Raw genomic sequence first — 15,702 nt, 5'->3', positions numbered from 1 at the left:
AAAGATTTGGCACATAACATTAATTGACTGATGTTTGAACATGGATTATTATTATTATTATCATTATTATTATTTTTATTTTTTGAGGCCGTCAGCCCTCTGCCATTATTCCCAGAAAGAGTTTGATGAAGTTCTGGTGCAGCAGAGATAATAGAGGAACGTCAATTGAACACCAAAAACAGTGAGAGCTATACAAAAAGGCTTTCATCCGCGTGGATCTCATTTTTGTTGTTTTTTATTATAAACCAGGAAACTCCCAATATGCCAAAAAAAAAAAAAAAAAGATTTGACTTCATCTTTTCCTCACACTCTCCCACACATCCTCTCTCACATATCAAGCAAACACGCAGAATAAATCTAGAGACGTCGGTTTCTTCACATAATTGTCGCATTTTTTGCTTCAGTCGTATCGAAGGTTCAACGGCAGTTCTGTTCCTCTCGGGGCTGATCCCATCTTTTTTTTTTTCCTTTTATTACCCATTTTCCTCTGCTCGTTCTCTCCGTCTTCAGCAGCTCCAACAGGCCTGACTTGCTGTCAGCAAGGCAGGATCTTTCATCCACCCTACCCCCTTTAACGCCGTGTATCCATTTCCTTTAATTGGTGTTCTATTCGGGAGGAGGCTGCTGTGGTCTCTGGGCCTGTGCAGACCTGTGGTAATCTAGGAAAAGGTCGTCTAGTATCTGGCTGTGGGCCAGGCTCAGATGGGACGATGAAGGGGTGAGCGCGACTCGGAGGGCTGACCTGCAGCCACTATGAGGTAGAACACCGAGCCTCCGGAGGACATTACTCTGCCCCGCTGCACGACTGAGGACATTACAGGGCAGGAGGTTAAGTAGGAGCAGGGATTTAAGCTTAGCAGAGAGGTCAGGCCAGATGAGAGCAGGGGAGAGTTTGTGCTCGGACTTGTTACACACACTTTCCCACGCCTCAAGGCCTCCACTCCGTGTTCACCCAGCTCAGGGTGTAAGCGCTGCTGGCGTTGCGGACGTTCTTGTGCAGGAAGAGGCGAGGTTTGGCGGGGTCGCTGTGGATGTGGAAGAGGCGGAAGTTGGCGCGCTCCAGCTCCTTGAGCAGGCTGAACCAGAAGCGCACCACGGACGGGTCATCACCGCCCACCTCGAAGCCCGCCCAGTGCAGGTGGAGCTCCAACAGCAGCTGACCCACCGACTCCAGAACCCCTTCCAGGACCAAATTCTCCAGGATCTTCCACTCGGCGCTCTCCATATCCGCCTTCAGTACATCCACCTAGAACAGAAAAAAAAAAGTTTAAAGAACGAATAGCGAAGGTTTTTAGTTTTTTTTCTTCTTCGGGCAATAAATGAGTTCTATTACTACGACGGGGATGACACTAAACTGTGTGGGATTATTGGACGCAGAAGCCATTAAAAGATGAAAAGGAGAGAGCGAGGCCCGGCCTTTGTTCCTCGCTTTGGCGACGTTGATGATGGATTGAGCGAGGGAGCAGCCTGACAAGGTTTTGCTGTGTTGGAGCGGAGAGGAAGCGCACTCATAAGATGAATGTTAATGGCACCCTGAGGTCACATTCATGTGTGGAGACTCGTGCATGGCCCAAAGTTTTAAACCCCTTTGGGATTCCTATCGGGTCTGTCAAACTGCTAAATACCTCCATTGTGCGACCTCCGTGTGTTTAAACGTCACCTTGGTGATGTTGCTTTTTATCCCTTCCAGGCTTGCCGGCGCCTCGGTTGGCATTTTCTCAGCTAGTAGGCAATGTAGCCACTGTATTAGCCGTGATAAGACCTGGGGAGGGATTAGGTTTCAGGATTTATCAGCAAGAGGCTCTGGGTGTTGTACTGTCAAAGATTATTACATTAAAGATAACATGAAATGCTTGCTGAAGGAAATCCAAAGATCTCTTGTCTGTTTTTTAATCGTAGGAAACTTTCACATTTCATCCGCCGCCATGACAGCACCGACAATAAAGTGGCCATGAAATTCCTCTCCAATTGGCGCCTTTGGTGACGCCACAGAACTCCCAGGCCTCATTAGCAGAACTGAACAGAATCTCAGAAACTCTCAGAAAAGACAGCCATCTGTGGAGAACGAGTCCAAATGTTGTTCTCTTCCCTCCCCACGGGCGCCAAAGCCTCCCACAAGCAGAGACATGTTCCTTAATTGGACAGACACTTTGTGATGGCATCATGAAGAGGTGATGTATTCGCTCGGTCTCAGAGGGGAAACGCGTCCCTCTATATTTGCATGTCGGGATCGGACGGTGTTTGGAGCGGCTCAGTACAGCTTCATTCTGTCTGACAGATGTAAGTTTTTTTCTTTTTCTTTTTTTTTTTTTTTTCAGCGGTCGTCACACAAATGGCCTTTCTGCCTCAGTTGTCCCCGATCCAATGCTGCCAAGATCAGCTCTCTGCGGGAAAAGTGGCGAGACCGTCCTGTCTGGTGTTAGCGGAGTCCATATGGTGTTTGGGCTTTGGAAGGATGACTTATGCTACACTGCTGTGCAGCGTCAGCCATGCAAAGCGGTCATTAACTGTGCTTAGAGGAAATGATATAATAACAGTTTCCTGGTGGGGAAAAAAAGACATTTGACTGAAATACATGGATTATTATTTTATTGGAACCTTTATTTCAACCTGGCTATCACATGCTATTGTTTTTTATAACCGAGTAGCTTGCACGACAGCATTCAACCTCGCTAACCTCATTGTGCGATAGTGTTACACGATATGAGAAGGAAAGGCGAAAATAATTCTTAAATATCAGCACGCATCTTAGACACATTCATTTAAGCCTGGAAGTTAAATGCGCTGGCTGTAATCAAATTGATAACGTTAGCTTATCGGTTATCAGTGTTGTTTGACCTTGAAATATCCCTTCACATTTTCATTGTCCATCGGTGCTTTACACCCTGAGTGAGATGGCGGCCGCTTGAATACGGTCGAAAGTTTGCTTTGACGTACAGCGACACCTACAGAGTACACGGAGCAGCTTCTTTCCTCTGGAAACGAGACTCCTCAATTCATCCTCTGAAGGATTAAAAATAAATAAAGTATACAGAAATAGCTTCTTTCTGGTGGTCTGCTTTGTTCATGTAGGTCATTATTGAGGCATCCGTATTAAATTAGGACTGTTTCATAACCAGTTAAAACCTCCTTGTGGTGCGTTTTAAGCAGGCTTCAAGAACAACATGAGCATTAAAGGGGTTTTTACTTTAACGCAGACACATGGGTGACATGCACACCAGGCTCTCGTGGACGACACTGACTTGTCTTGGAATCTTTACGATTTTCAAAAGCCACATTTTTTACTTCCAGCAGCTCTTGTTATGCGGTCTGATGTGACATGACTGTAAGAACTCGTGACACATTTGAGAGAGATCACGGACCAAACCGCACTCCACAATAATAGAGGCGATCATCCCCACTGTGTGGAATATTTGATGTAAAACGTCTTTGAACTCGGCAGAAAAATTCCTGCCCTCCGCTGCTGAGACATTAATGTCAGATTGCTGCGAACAGTCTAAACACCCAACGGGCAAATATTTCCTCTCCTCCAAATGTCTCACAGAGCAAGCGATCAAAATACACATGGTAATTATTTCTGTAAACCTTCCTCTGGATTAGGCGCCACATCGGGACAAATTTCTAATTTGGAGACGCTTTTGATGAAAAGTTGCAAGAGTATTTGTAAACAAACATGTTCGCTGATTTGTGAAAGCAGCTTTAAATGGAAGTTTGCACTTTGGCTTGTTACTTGGCCTGAAATTTGTTTATTTCATGGTGGGACAATCTTAGCTTTTAACATGACTTTTATTTACTCCTTTATTTACTCCTGTTATTCCAGACGATTTGGTCTTGTCAGAATAATTAAACTGTTTTTGCTTGTAAACCAGAGAACCCAACATCAGAGCTTATCTGACCTTAATTTTTGAATGTGTTTTTACGTGCTTTAATTAGTGATCCTGCCACTGGAGAGCAGATCACAATTCAAGATATTTAATTACACCTCTGAGAGATTTGCTGATTCTGCGCTTTTCGGAAAAGAACGCAGTTAGAGCTGTCTGGATAATCACCTGCGTATTTAGTCGTCTATTCCCAGACAGTTTTTGAGGTAATTGTGCGTAGTTTACCGTAGATCTTCAGATATTTTCATATGTCACGCTTCAATGCTCAAAAAACATATCAGTTTTCTCAAAGTGTCCAGTGCTGCAGCTCAGTCTGGAAAAAATCTGTCTCTTTAAGGCCCCTCCTCCTTAATACCCAGTCTGCCCTGATTGGTCAGCTCAAACATGCCTGACCCAGCACCACTAACAAAAACAGAGCAGCTGCGTTAAATCAATTCCTATGTGCCAAACTAGCTGCTTTGCATAAATTATGCAAAATGTGTGACTTTGTGACATAGAGTGATGTCACAAAGTCACAGAATCAAAGGCGGGACTATGATTAGGCGTTTTACGAGAGACGAGCTTCTGTTTGTGCGGATTTTGACCATAACATTTAATTTCTTTTACATGCACAAAACCCTATATAACACACTGAGGGTAAGAAAAAAAAACAAGAAAGCATAAAACATCTCTTTATATAAACACCTGCTGCTTAACCACAAAGGTGTTAGCGTCTTGTTTGTTGCATTCCGATAAAACAACTCATCCATTAGAACCAAATTAGCCACATCAGCGATGAAGACGAAGGATTCTCTGCATGCATGCAGATGAGTGCGGGATGGAGCCCTTCACTCACGATATGAAAAAAGTTGTTCGATGGAAATGTTGTGTTTGTATTTCTACCCCCTGTGATTCCGCAGCGCCCAAGCAAAGTCGCATAGCTGGTTAGTGCTGATACTGTTGTATTGTCCAATTACCGACATGATCAATGGTCCAATATGCAGTTTCTTTCAATAAACGAGATGTGTTTTTTTCGCCGCTGACATTTGTCCCTGTGGTGACAGTGTCTGCTGTCTCAGCTGGTCTCCACAGCACGGCAAATGAGTCGTCTGTGTATTTTTCTTTTTAACCATCGCAGATAAGAAATGCCGCGCAAATGCATATTTCGACCTTTTCCGAGTGACTCTGTTTCTTCGCCGCTGCGTTTCCTGTCACAGAGGCTTGGGCAAGAGAGCCTTTGAGAAGAAAGTGTTCCTCTGCTGCATCTGCTTGCTCCTCCGGCACACTATGTACTCACATTAAAACCTCATTACAAGAATGTGTGCATGGCTCTGCATTTAAAACAGGTCGATACTGTCTGCGATGGAACGGTTTGGTGTGCAAAACCCACCCACACGAACGCGTACACGCATACACGCGGCAGCCGTTATTTGTTCATATCTCGTCACACGCTGGGAAGATAGCAGGATCATTCCAAGTTCCCCCTTATGAATAAGCACGTCTGCTTTGGATTTGACTCCAGAAAAGAAAATGATCAACTCGTTGAGAAATGTTTTGGCTCCTGGCTTTGAATTTGCTTTTAATTTCAACTCTTCATGTGAGTTCACACACAAAAAATATAATTAGGTCATAGTTTCTTAAACTTTTTCAGACCAAGTACCACAAAAACTCAATGAAAAACTTCCCCCCAAAACAGCAAAAACATACAGCAACAAAAGCACAGCCCTACTCTACTAGCAAGATTGTGTCTGTTGCCATCTTAAGGAACGGTGCAGCTCTTTCTGATGATGAATGACGCAATGCCTGGCTTAAGAATTGTGAAAAGGGTGGGCTACATTGCTGAAGCCTGACGACACAGCAAAACAGCTGATTCAAATAATAATGTTTGAATTTAGATGCAAACTCGATTAGGTAATAGAAAAAAACAAAACATCTATCCTACTCACTGTAAGGCTTTGGGGGTGTTCAAAGTCACAAAGTGTGAGAGACGATTTAAGACATGATAATTTGCTAAATCTACTTGCGGAGTTACACTTTGAGAAAGGCTGAATTTTGTAATTACATAAGTTTAGCTAATTTGTCCAGGGCAAATCAGATCCAACCCAAATCTATAATAGTAAAGTCAAAATAAAAATGGAAATGGTTTATCCTCGTGGGAGCAGGAATGGGTTTAGCAAATTTCATGGCAGAATGTCTCCCACATAAAGAGATATATTGTACGTTAAACAGACACTTTGGCCGGAGGTTGGTGTCGGTGGAGGCTCACGGAACAGGTTCAACATCTGGGGAGCACAAGTGTCTTCAATTTCATCACAGTCTGCTCGTTAGAATTCGGATGTTTTTGCATTCAAGTCATTTGAGGCTTCGCGGTGGTGCTAAATGAAAAGGTTACTGATCAGCAAGATCATTCAAAAACAACATCTGGGGACAATAAATAACCAAAATTAGGCCCCATGTGTGCGATTTGAACAGTGAGTCCACGTGGGAGTATTAACAAAAGAAGACAGCAAGCCACGCTGACAAACGCCACATAAACTGCACCAATTTTTGGTGGAATTGACCAATTTTATGCCATCAGTATATTCTGCTATATCAGATACTATAATCACAGAAAAAGGGGGGCATGAATAAGATCCACCCTTTAATTTAGCGGACTATGAATACTCTGCCTGCAGTCTGTATTTATCCATAAGTTTCCCTCTTATTACCTTGAGAAGAGAAAAGAGCCTGACAGTCATACAGCTGTGATTTTATTATATATGTAGGAGAGGCTTGGCTTCTGTTGACCTTGGATTATCATTCAGCCTGATCACAAACAGGCATGTTCCCTGTGATTATTAGTATGCATGCTATCAGTAGGCTTGGTGTGTATGTGATTGATCTCGTATGCAGATCCCTATCTAATGAGGTGGAACACAATCCCTGGGGGACGTTGAAGAGGTAACATCCAGCATAATAATATTTAAAGGAGGAAATAACAAAAATCACGTGTGAGTTGATCCACCTGGAGGTTCGGAGAGACAACAGAGGAATGTATCCTGATGAGCTTTATTATGCACAGGAAGGGGCCTGCGTTTGCATGCACACGGCATATCCATCCGACACAGGAAGAAAAATCACTTTGATGGGGTTCCAGGTTATTTTATAAGACCAGAATCCTTTTAACGCATTCAGCCTACAACCAGAGGCCATGTTATTTACAGATCCCACCTGCGCTCTACCTCTCACCTGTCTGTGCCCAAAGTCATTCAGGATGGTGGCCAGTTTCTTGGTGCTGGCGTACTGACGTTGGGCGATGATGGCCGGGTTGGGGTCCCTCCAGTCCACCGAGAGCCGATGGAGCCACATGTCGTCCTGCTGCAGGTGGGGCTGCTTTAGGCTTGGATCGAAGCAGTGGACCTCACATCCCGCCCTGGCCAGTGAATTCTCCAGGGACCGGTCGTCCACGCCCAACCTGCAACCCACACAGCGCAAGCAATCTGGTTGTTTATGTCAGAGATGAGGCTGAGTATTAAACCTTAATACTTTCTTGGTAATGGCTAAAAGGAGGAGTAAAGAGTGTTGGTAGCTGTACAAAACCTGTACAAAATACAGCCAACTAATAAGTCATGAAATATTGTATAATGTGGGAAGCCTCAGACCAGTACACGCTAGTTTGAATGCAGGTAACTGCTGTGGCACTGAACACAAAGTTCAGCAAAGGCTTATTGGAGTGCCATTAGTGTTACAGGTATTTTGTCATGAATAAATATTGAATAAAAAAAAATAAAAAATTTGGCCTGATGGTGGTGCTAGATTAAAATTCATTCTAAATTCTGAAGATGACCTAACTCCTTAAGATCCATCCTCTTGGGATCACGAATGTCTGCGCAAAGTGCTGTGGTAAAACACGCAGAGATATTTCAACGGATGAATGAAAATGTAACCATACTTTATGGTATTTAAGTCTGGATCAAAGACCTACTGACGGACTGACATTGCCATTCACCGCTAGGATGGCAGAGGGCTTGTCAGAAATTAAACTTGATCTGAAACGATGGTGTAGTATCACCACATGCATCAACATTTTTTCAAACAATGCCCATACCTAGCCGGAGACGTATGGATGGATGCAGCTTCAAAGCTTCAACACATCTCTAACACATTCAGTCTGAGACATTGTTTCCGCCACTAATAACATCTACTGTGTGGAAGTGAGTCCAGTTTCATGGGAAATCTAATAATCGGCTTGTCAGCTCATAACACGGAAGTCCACTTTCCCATCATACTTTCACCCGATAGCACCGATGCGTAATTGCTTACGAACACAAACCAGGAAGATGAAGTCCTGATTCACACCAATGTGAAGAGAGGCAAATCTTTACAACAGACATGCGTCATTATACTCCTTATTAAAGAGACAACTTTTAATCAAAGACCCAAAGAACACAAGAGATCCTAATGTTGAGAAGCATCAGCAAAATGTCATAGTAAAAGCCGCCACATAGTCACTGTGATCCTGACTTGACCTTCCTTCTTAAAAGCCCCCAAAAATCATTAATAAAAAGAAAGGAATACATCGTGGATTTTTGCTTGCAGACGTACTTGTTGTCTCTTTCGTTTCATGTCACTCTGTTACTCCCCCTCGTTACCTTTGCTTCTCCAGCGTTCTGCCTCCCCATTATGAAACATTTCTCTCCCTTTCATGCTTCTCCCTCACTTTCCCACACCGCCTATCGCTGCTGCTGTTGTCTCTCTACCCCGTCCCTCCCTCCTCTAATTCTGCAATTTTCTCCCTTTTCCTCCGTCCTCCATCGCTGTCTCTGCATTCCCCCGTGTCTAGTTTGTGCTGCCGTTGTATTCTGTAATTGCGGCGGAGGGAGCACATTTCATAGCGAAAGCGTCTTCTTTTACAGATGAAGCACACGGTCCCCGAATGCATCTCGCCGGCAGGCAGATGAGAGATGAGTATATGGGGGAGATTGAGATGCAACTAGACATCTCTTTTTACCCGCACTAAATATTTCAAGTATTTCTTTGAAATATTCCGTCTCTGGTGTGGTGTTTTTTGGCCAGGAATCACTGCAGTGACACTTTAGACGACAGGGATCGGGGATTACTTACGGCAGGGTGGGGGGGCTCAAAGTGCATGAGAAGCTCTTCTGGATGCTGATAAAGGAGGGTCTCTATTCGCTATAATATCCTCTCATGAGACGGCAGAGTGCAGGAGCAGGGACACTCTGTCGACCACAATGTCATGGCAACCAGATGTGTGGATGTTTCGGCGTGTGATGGGTCACAAATACCTCTCGGGTTGTAAATCCAAGCCATTATATCAACAGCCTGTCTGGATGTTGTGGATCTGGGAGGCGAGGCTGGCAAACAAACACTCGGTGGGCCTGGACACAGTCTGCTGTCTGTCTGTCTATTTTTTTTTTTTCCTTCCAAATTCTCCTTCCTGCCCTTTTCATACCTTTGCCATCACATCTCTTCTCAAAACCTCAAAACATTTCTCTCTACATGACCGTCTGTCTCTCCATCTCCACCCTCACGCTCCCCCTGTCATTCATCACACACTGCGGCACATTAACATATGCATGATCAACGAGTGATCGTGAGCAGGTTTTTTTTTTTTTTTTTTTTAACAGTCCCTTGCTGCGCTTTAGCCTATATAAGTGCTTAATTAAGACCATTAATCACGGTTCAGATGGATTAAGTGTCCCGGCTAGACATTCTAGTGGATCCGCAATAGGCGTTTGACCCCATTTACACCTGGTACCTGGCGATGTGATCCGTAGACAGTGTGTCAAAAAGTTTATGAAGTTTCCTCTTGCTCAACAACTTAACACAAAACTGACGGAAAAGATCTATTTGGTCACCACAAAGTCTTCCTGAAACATACGTTATGTTTATTATTTAGCGCAGTATAAAACAATTTGCCACATTTGCTCTTCTGTTTAGGATATTTTGAAACTGCTCAGGCTATTTAGAGCATTCAAGCGTGTATTTTTCATGTCTTGGACCCACTAGTCCTGTCACACTCACAATACTTCCTGACTAGTAAAATGTACGTAGGCAGTAGCTCAGGTGGTAGACTATGTCCACTAAACGTCCACTAAACTGAAGGTAGGCGGTTAGATCCTCAGTTCTGGCTGCATGTCAAAGCATCCTCGGGCAAGACTCTGAACCCCAGCTTGCTGCTGATGGATCTTCCATTGCTGCGTGAGTGTGTGTGTGAATGTGGCATGTGTTGTAAAGCGCTCTGAGTAGTCCACAGACCAGAGACGTGTTGTATAAATGCAAGGCCGTTTACCTTGTGTGCTCGCTTAAAGATAAGAGACGTGCTCAAAGCTAAATTAAACGGCACTGCCTTCGCTTCAGGCAGCACCTACAGTTAATTCAGCTACTCAGAGGAATTAATTGATGTGAACAGTGGGCGTGATAACACCCTCCCTCGCCGAGCAGGAGCAGCCACAACTGCAACAACAACAATTATTTTTAAATTATTTTAATTTCCTAATTTTGATTGGAAAGGCTGCCTCAGCCAAATAAAGCAAAAGGGCAGCGACCGGAGCCAATGTATTTCCTGTAGTTGTCTGGTGTGTATGAGTTCCCTACGCCTGCTCTGATTGACCAGAATGTGCACGACGATAATAATAATAATAATAACGGGTGATTCATCCTCTCAGGCAATCTCTGATTACAGCCAGCATCTGCACTGTTGCTGCGTGATCAAAAAGACGGACTCAGAAGATTGAGAACAGTGCGGGGGAAGGAGAGACTGAGGGGGGATGAGAGAGGTAAGTTGCAGTGCGAGAGGTGAAAGGTGGGTAATTGGTCTTTCATGTGGAAAAACATCCTGTAGACCCCGCCACCCCCCACCACCACCACTCCATACCTCCACGTCCACCACCATGTGACAGACCAATCAGGGAACAGCTGCTCATCCTGCCCAGGCACGGCCGTCCACGGCTCGTTAAACAGCATGCAAATAGGACGTATCGGGCGTACACACACACACGCGCAAATATGCACGGAAGAGTACGCACTCGGCAATGCACTGAATTCCAGGGTGTACACACACACATGCACACCTAACAGTATTTGACATTTCTATTAAAGCCAGGGTTGTGTGCAGCAGCGGGTTGCAGGTGAGTCTCCCGCATAGCAGAGCGCAAATCTCCTGAGAACAGGATACTCAGCATACCTGGCATAGAATCAAGAGTACGGCAAAAAAAAAAAGTGTGTGCAAGTGTGTGTGCATGCTATGAATCCAGGTCAGATAGGGGACACAGGGAGGTAAAGATCCAGAAACTTCAGAGATCAGTTTGACTTGTATCACAATCAGCTCTCTGGACCTTTTGTTTCGATACTTATGAAGTTTATGTTCTCCATTTTTAGGTCTGGTCTCTGTGAGAGTGTCTTACAGGTTTAATATGTGAGAATGGGCCACGTCACATTCATACTCGACACAAACAGAAGGGCTGCATATCACCACCCTGCTGAAAAAATCAGCATAGACCAGCACGATTTCCATGCTGGTCTATGCTGGCATATGCTGGTTACTGCTGGTTTGGTGCTGGTTTAGCTGGTGGACCAGCATGAAGAAGCTGGTCCACCAGCAAGGTCCCATTAATTATGAATGGCCTACCAGCATAGTCTTGCTGGTGATGTTGCTGAGGAAGCTGGTCACCAGCATCCAGTTACCAGAATGGGATGCTGGTGCTGGTATGCTGGTCACCAGCATCCCATGCACCAGCATGGGAAGTTCCCTGCCCTGTGCCTGAGTCCTGTTCAGTCAGCATCTTGATTTGCCACACCTGTCAGCTGGATGGCTTATTTTATTGGATTTTAACAAATGTGTGGGATACTGGTCACCAGCATACCAGCTTCAACATACCTGCACCAGCATGGGATGCTGGTCACCAGCATACCTGCATCAACATACCAGCACCAGCATGGGATGCTGGTCACCAGCATACCAGCACCAAAACACAACATATGCTGGTCTATGCTGGTCACCAGCTATGCTGGTCTATGTTGTTTTTTCCAGCAGGGCAGAGCATCCGCTAACTGCTGCTTATAGCTGCCTTTAGCTGGTTAGCTGACTTAGCTGTGCAGCAAGTGTTTTGGCGACTAGGAGCACAAAACCAAATTCAATACAAGTGATATCAAGCGCAACATAGCACTACACAAAGAAATGTTTGTTGTGTTCCCTCTGTAGCATTTATGTATGCTTAATAGGCTAGCATGCTCATTACCGACCCATTCTACTCTGCCTCTGTTTTGGACTGAGACTGGCTGGGGCTAGCTGGTTAGCATGCTTCAGTGGATATCTCTGCAACACAGTGCATAGACACCATGAGGTCATAACTACTGTTAAGAGTTCAGTTAGATAGAAGGAAAACATTGTGATGTAGCTTTTGAAAAACCAGAGCCGCGAGTCACATTTTCCCCGGCTGACATTTCAGGTCAAATGTTAAAATGTTTGCATAAATCACCAAAAGGACGCATGTCCGTGTAGCTTGCACGCCTGAGTGGCTTTCCATCAGTCAGCCAGAGGATATCAGATACGTTTTCCCTCAAATCTCTCCGTTTGACCCCTGACCCCCCCCCTCCTCCGTGGAGAGGCAGGAAGCCAGAAAACAGCAGTAACCCGCTCCCCCCCTTTTCACCTCCTGCATCTGTGACCTGTTCTGTCTTGGTGCCCACACACACCTGCGCTGTCTCTCAACAGACCAAATTAATAAGCTCCCTCTCTCCCACAGACGAAATCCCTTTGGACCACTGCAAGCGAGTCCGAAAAGTGGGCCAAGCTGATCCACGCCACAAAGGCAACCGGGAGTGATTGACTCTCCAATCTTAAGAAGGTCAAATACCTCGGTGGCCTGGTTGACTCAGTTCCAGATTACTTGCCACTCAAGGAGAGGAAGCAGACGAGGATATACGTTCCAGGTGGATGTTAAAGGGCAATGGAAAGCATTGTTTTTTTTTTTACTCTTATCACAGTGTTACTCAGTACATTTAAAATAATTGTACAGAATACCGGAACAATAACCGCTACCTGGCCCCAAAATGCCAGATGAATATTTCAGCTTTGTTAGAGAAAGACGGATCCAGAATAAATACAGGCTCTGTGTCCAATTAGTCACCGGAGTGGGAGGGCGTAAAAAGACAAGGCTAACAGGGGACGTGGAGACGGAGATACTCCTCCTCCTCCTCCATTGTGTGGAAAATGGGCTTCGTTCTTTGATGAAACAGTGAGAGAATGTGCAGAATTTCTCCGCTCCTCAATCTGAATTGTCACGGGTGACGCGACAACAGCTAGCAATTATGACTAGATGTATCACGGCCTGTCGGAGAACCGGATGCTCTGAATAACTATCGCATCTGCAGATAACTCACTGGCTGTCTGGGAATGAATGCTGGGAACGGTCCTGTTGCTCTGCAGATGCTGGAGGTGACAGCTTGCCCTCAAAGCCAGCGTATGCCTAGTTTATGAATTATTACAATGAGGATTTTTATTGTTAGGATAAAGGTCAGCATTTGTCACATGGTAGTGGGGGTAAACATAAGTAAAGGGAGTATGGGAATGAATATGTGCTGTGGAAGTGTCTGTACGCACCCAAAAGAGTAAACCCTGCAGTGTTTGCTGTGTATCCTGTGGGTCAGGCTGTACTTGGGGTCCAGACAGGCAGCCCAGGCACCCTTGGTCCCCTGCTGAGCTGCTTCCCTGCTGACCAACGACGCACAGGACACCTGAACACATAAAAAACATATTAATTTGCAAAGATAGTAGTAGAAGATACTTCATATGACAATGGCTGTCAAACTGGAGAGAACACTGTAGGCTACCCATTAATATGGTCAGGGATAATTAGAGCTAACAGGCTAACATCAGTTTAAGCTTCTCCAACAGGCAAACACCATGTTAGCATCTCCAACAGGCAAACACCATGTTAGCATCTCCAACAGGCAAACATTGTGTTAGCATCTCCAACAGGCAAACGTGTTATCTTCTCACACAGGCTAACATCAGTCATGGCTTGTCCCATAGGCTAATACTGGAGATAGCCTAGTGTCTCAAACAAGCTAATATCAACGATAACTTCTCCAACAGGTTTACAACTGTGTCAACTTAAGCAATAGGCTAACTTTGATGTAGGGCCTAAGCTTTTCCAACAGGCTAACATCGTGTTAGCTTATCCAACAGGCTAACATCAGCGTTAACTTCTCCAACAAGCTTCTTGTCAATGTTCCCTCACTCAAACCGGGGGCTCTGTACTGTGAATATAATAAAACAAGCACTGCATTGGGAAATTAACGGTATTTCAAGTGGAATGACTTTTGTTTACGGTCTACGGGGTTAATACAATACTTTCTCCTCTCAAAGAGCATGCCTTAAAGCACAATGACAGAGCTCTGTGGCAGACTCAAAGCAAACATTACTGAGCAAATGAAAGTATCTTTGAAAGGCATGTCAACATTCTGTTTACAGTGAGCAGTCAAGGCCACACTTTTGCCACATACAAGTCATTTACTGCATGTCTACAGTTTCATTTGTAACTTCCTACACTGTACCAGGCATTGAAAACACAACAAATCGAGTGCCACTTCTTTCAATAAACTGAAAAGAAACTATGATACACTATTCATCATGTTTTGCAGCTGCGGCACTCAGGGTCTCTCAACAGTAGTGTGAAAGAACAGAGAAATGGAGGAGATTGTGAAGAAGAAGAAGAAGATTCCACCATTTATATGCTGAAGTAAAACCCAGACAGCGAGTGCATATTTGCAGGTTTTTCTCCTATCCAGTAACCAAACTTTTCTAGGTCCTGTATACAGAACAGAATTGTAAAATACTTTCAACAAGAGAAAACATCACTTAAACGCTGCTGAAACCGTGTGCTCAGCTCAACTCCTGCTCTCCCAGAATCTGCAACATGTTTATGCGCGTTCCTGTATGTTTATATAGAGCGTGTACATGCATAAACTGTGTACATAAACGCGGTTAACATGTGCGTACATGTTGAGTTTACAAGTGGCAAAGCTGTTGCGTCGGAGCTGCTGCTCAAATGTTTGCCATCTGATTTCTTCCCAAAGCTCCGTCTGCTCCAGAAATTTCAGTTTGCAGAGGAACGAAATGATACTGGCTCAGACGCGGCGATATGAAAAAACATAATTCTGTGGCTCTACAGTACGCTGTTACACAAGTCCAATGTGTATTATCTAATCAAACGTCCGCAGTGCGCGCTCAGGTTAATTGAAACAACGCCTGAGCAAAATGTTTTACAGCCGCATAAATGTGTGATGAAAGAACGGCGAAAGAGGAAGTACTTTTCTTAAAAGGAATGTTGTCAGGGTGTGATGAGCGTTCTGTTAGAATCATGTCTATTGTTTACTTAAAACTGACATTTAGAATTGTTTATTATGCATGAGTTCCAGTGTGAACTAAGAACCTCCTTGTCGTACTCCGATGAATAATCCACCCACCCCCCGCCCATCCACTTTCTGCTGCTTAAGGAGGTCCAGGGCAATGTTTTCAAGTTCCTCCGAGGGGGAGGGACGAGACAAAGTCATCCAAAGGTCAAGTCGGTTTAATACGTTTATAAGACATTTTGCAATCTATACAATAGATCTATCCTCACAGCCTCCAGATATATTATCTCCACAGGGATCTACCCTGGGGTCCCCTACCGCTTGGACTTGCCTGGGAAACATCCAGAGGAAAATGTCCAGGAGGCATCCTGATCAGCCTACAGCTCCCCACAATGAGTCTCCAATCTGGTGCATAAGCACAGCTCTGGTTCCTTCCCTACCAAAGAGGTCATGTTCGATCTCCAAAATTAGCCAGGGGGTCAGC

At 44.6% G+C, this 15,702-nt stretch overlaps 1 protein-coding gene and 1 long non-coding RNA gene across 2 annotated transcripts in view; one reads left to right on the top strand and one right to left on the bottom strand.

Annotated features, from left to right (window-relative positions):
- Positions 1 to 328: 328 nt before the first annotated feature.
- Positions 329 to 15,702, bottom strand: part of mettl24 (methyltransferase like 24) — a 45,829-nt gene continuing 30,455 nt past the window's right edge. Inside the window, exons 3-5 of the mRNA XM_030406082.1 lie at positions 13,465 to 13,598; positions 7,089 to 7,314; positions 329 to 1,246 (exon numbers count right to left, since the gene is read on the bottom strand). Of these exons, the coding sequence (XP_030261942.1) occupies positions 929 to 1,246; positions 7,089 to 7,314; positions 13,465 to 13,598 (678 nt within the window). The 3' untranslated portion in view covers positions 329 to 928. The remainder of the gene's footprint in view (positions 1,247 to 7,088; positions 7,315 to 13,464; positions 13,599 to 15,702) is intronic.
- On the top strand, positions 1,242 to 14,483 carry LOC115574499 (uncharacterized). The gene is made up of 3 exons (XR_003982504.1): positions 1,242 to 2,280; positions 7,105 to 10,639; positions 12,608 to 14,483. It is a non-coding gene; the product is annotated as an uncharacterized LOC115574499 (long non-coding RNA).

The sequence above is a fragment of the Sparus aurata genome, chromosome 22 (genome assembly GCF_900880675.1).
Source record: "Sparus aurata chromosome 22, fSpaAur1.1, whole genome shotgun sequence".
Taxonomy (NCBI): domain Eukaryota; kingdom Metazoa; phylum Chordata; class Actinopteri; order Spariformes; family Sparidae; genus Sparus; species Sparus aurata.
Note: the sequence above shows the minus strand (reverse complement) of the source record. Positions and strands in the feature narration are given on the sequence as shown.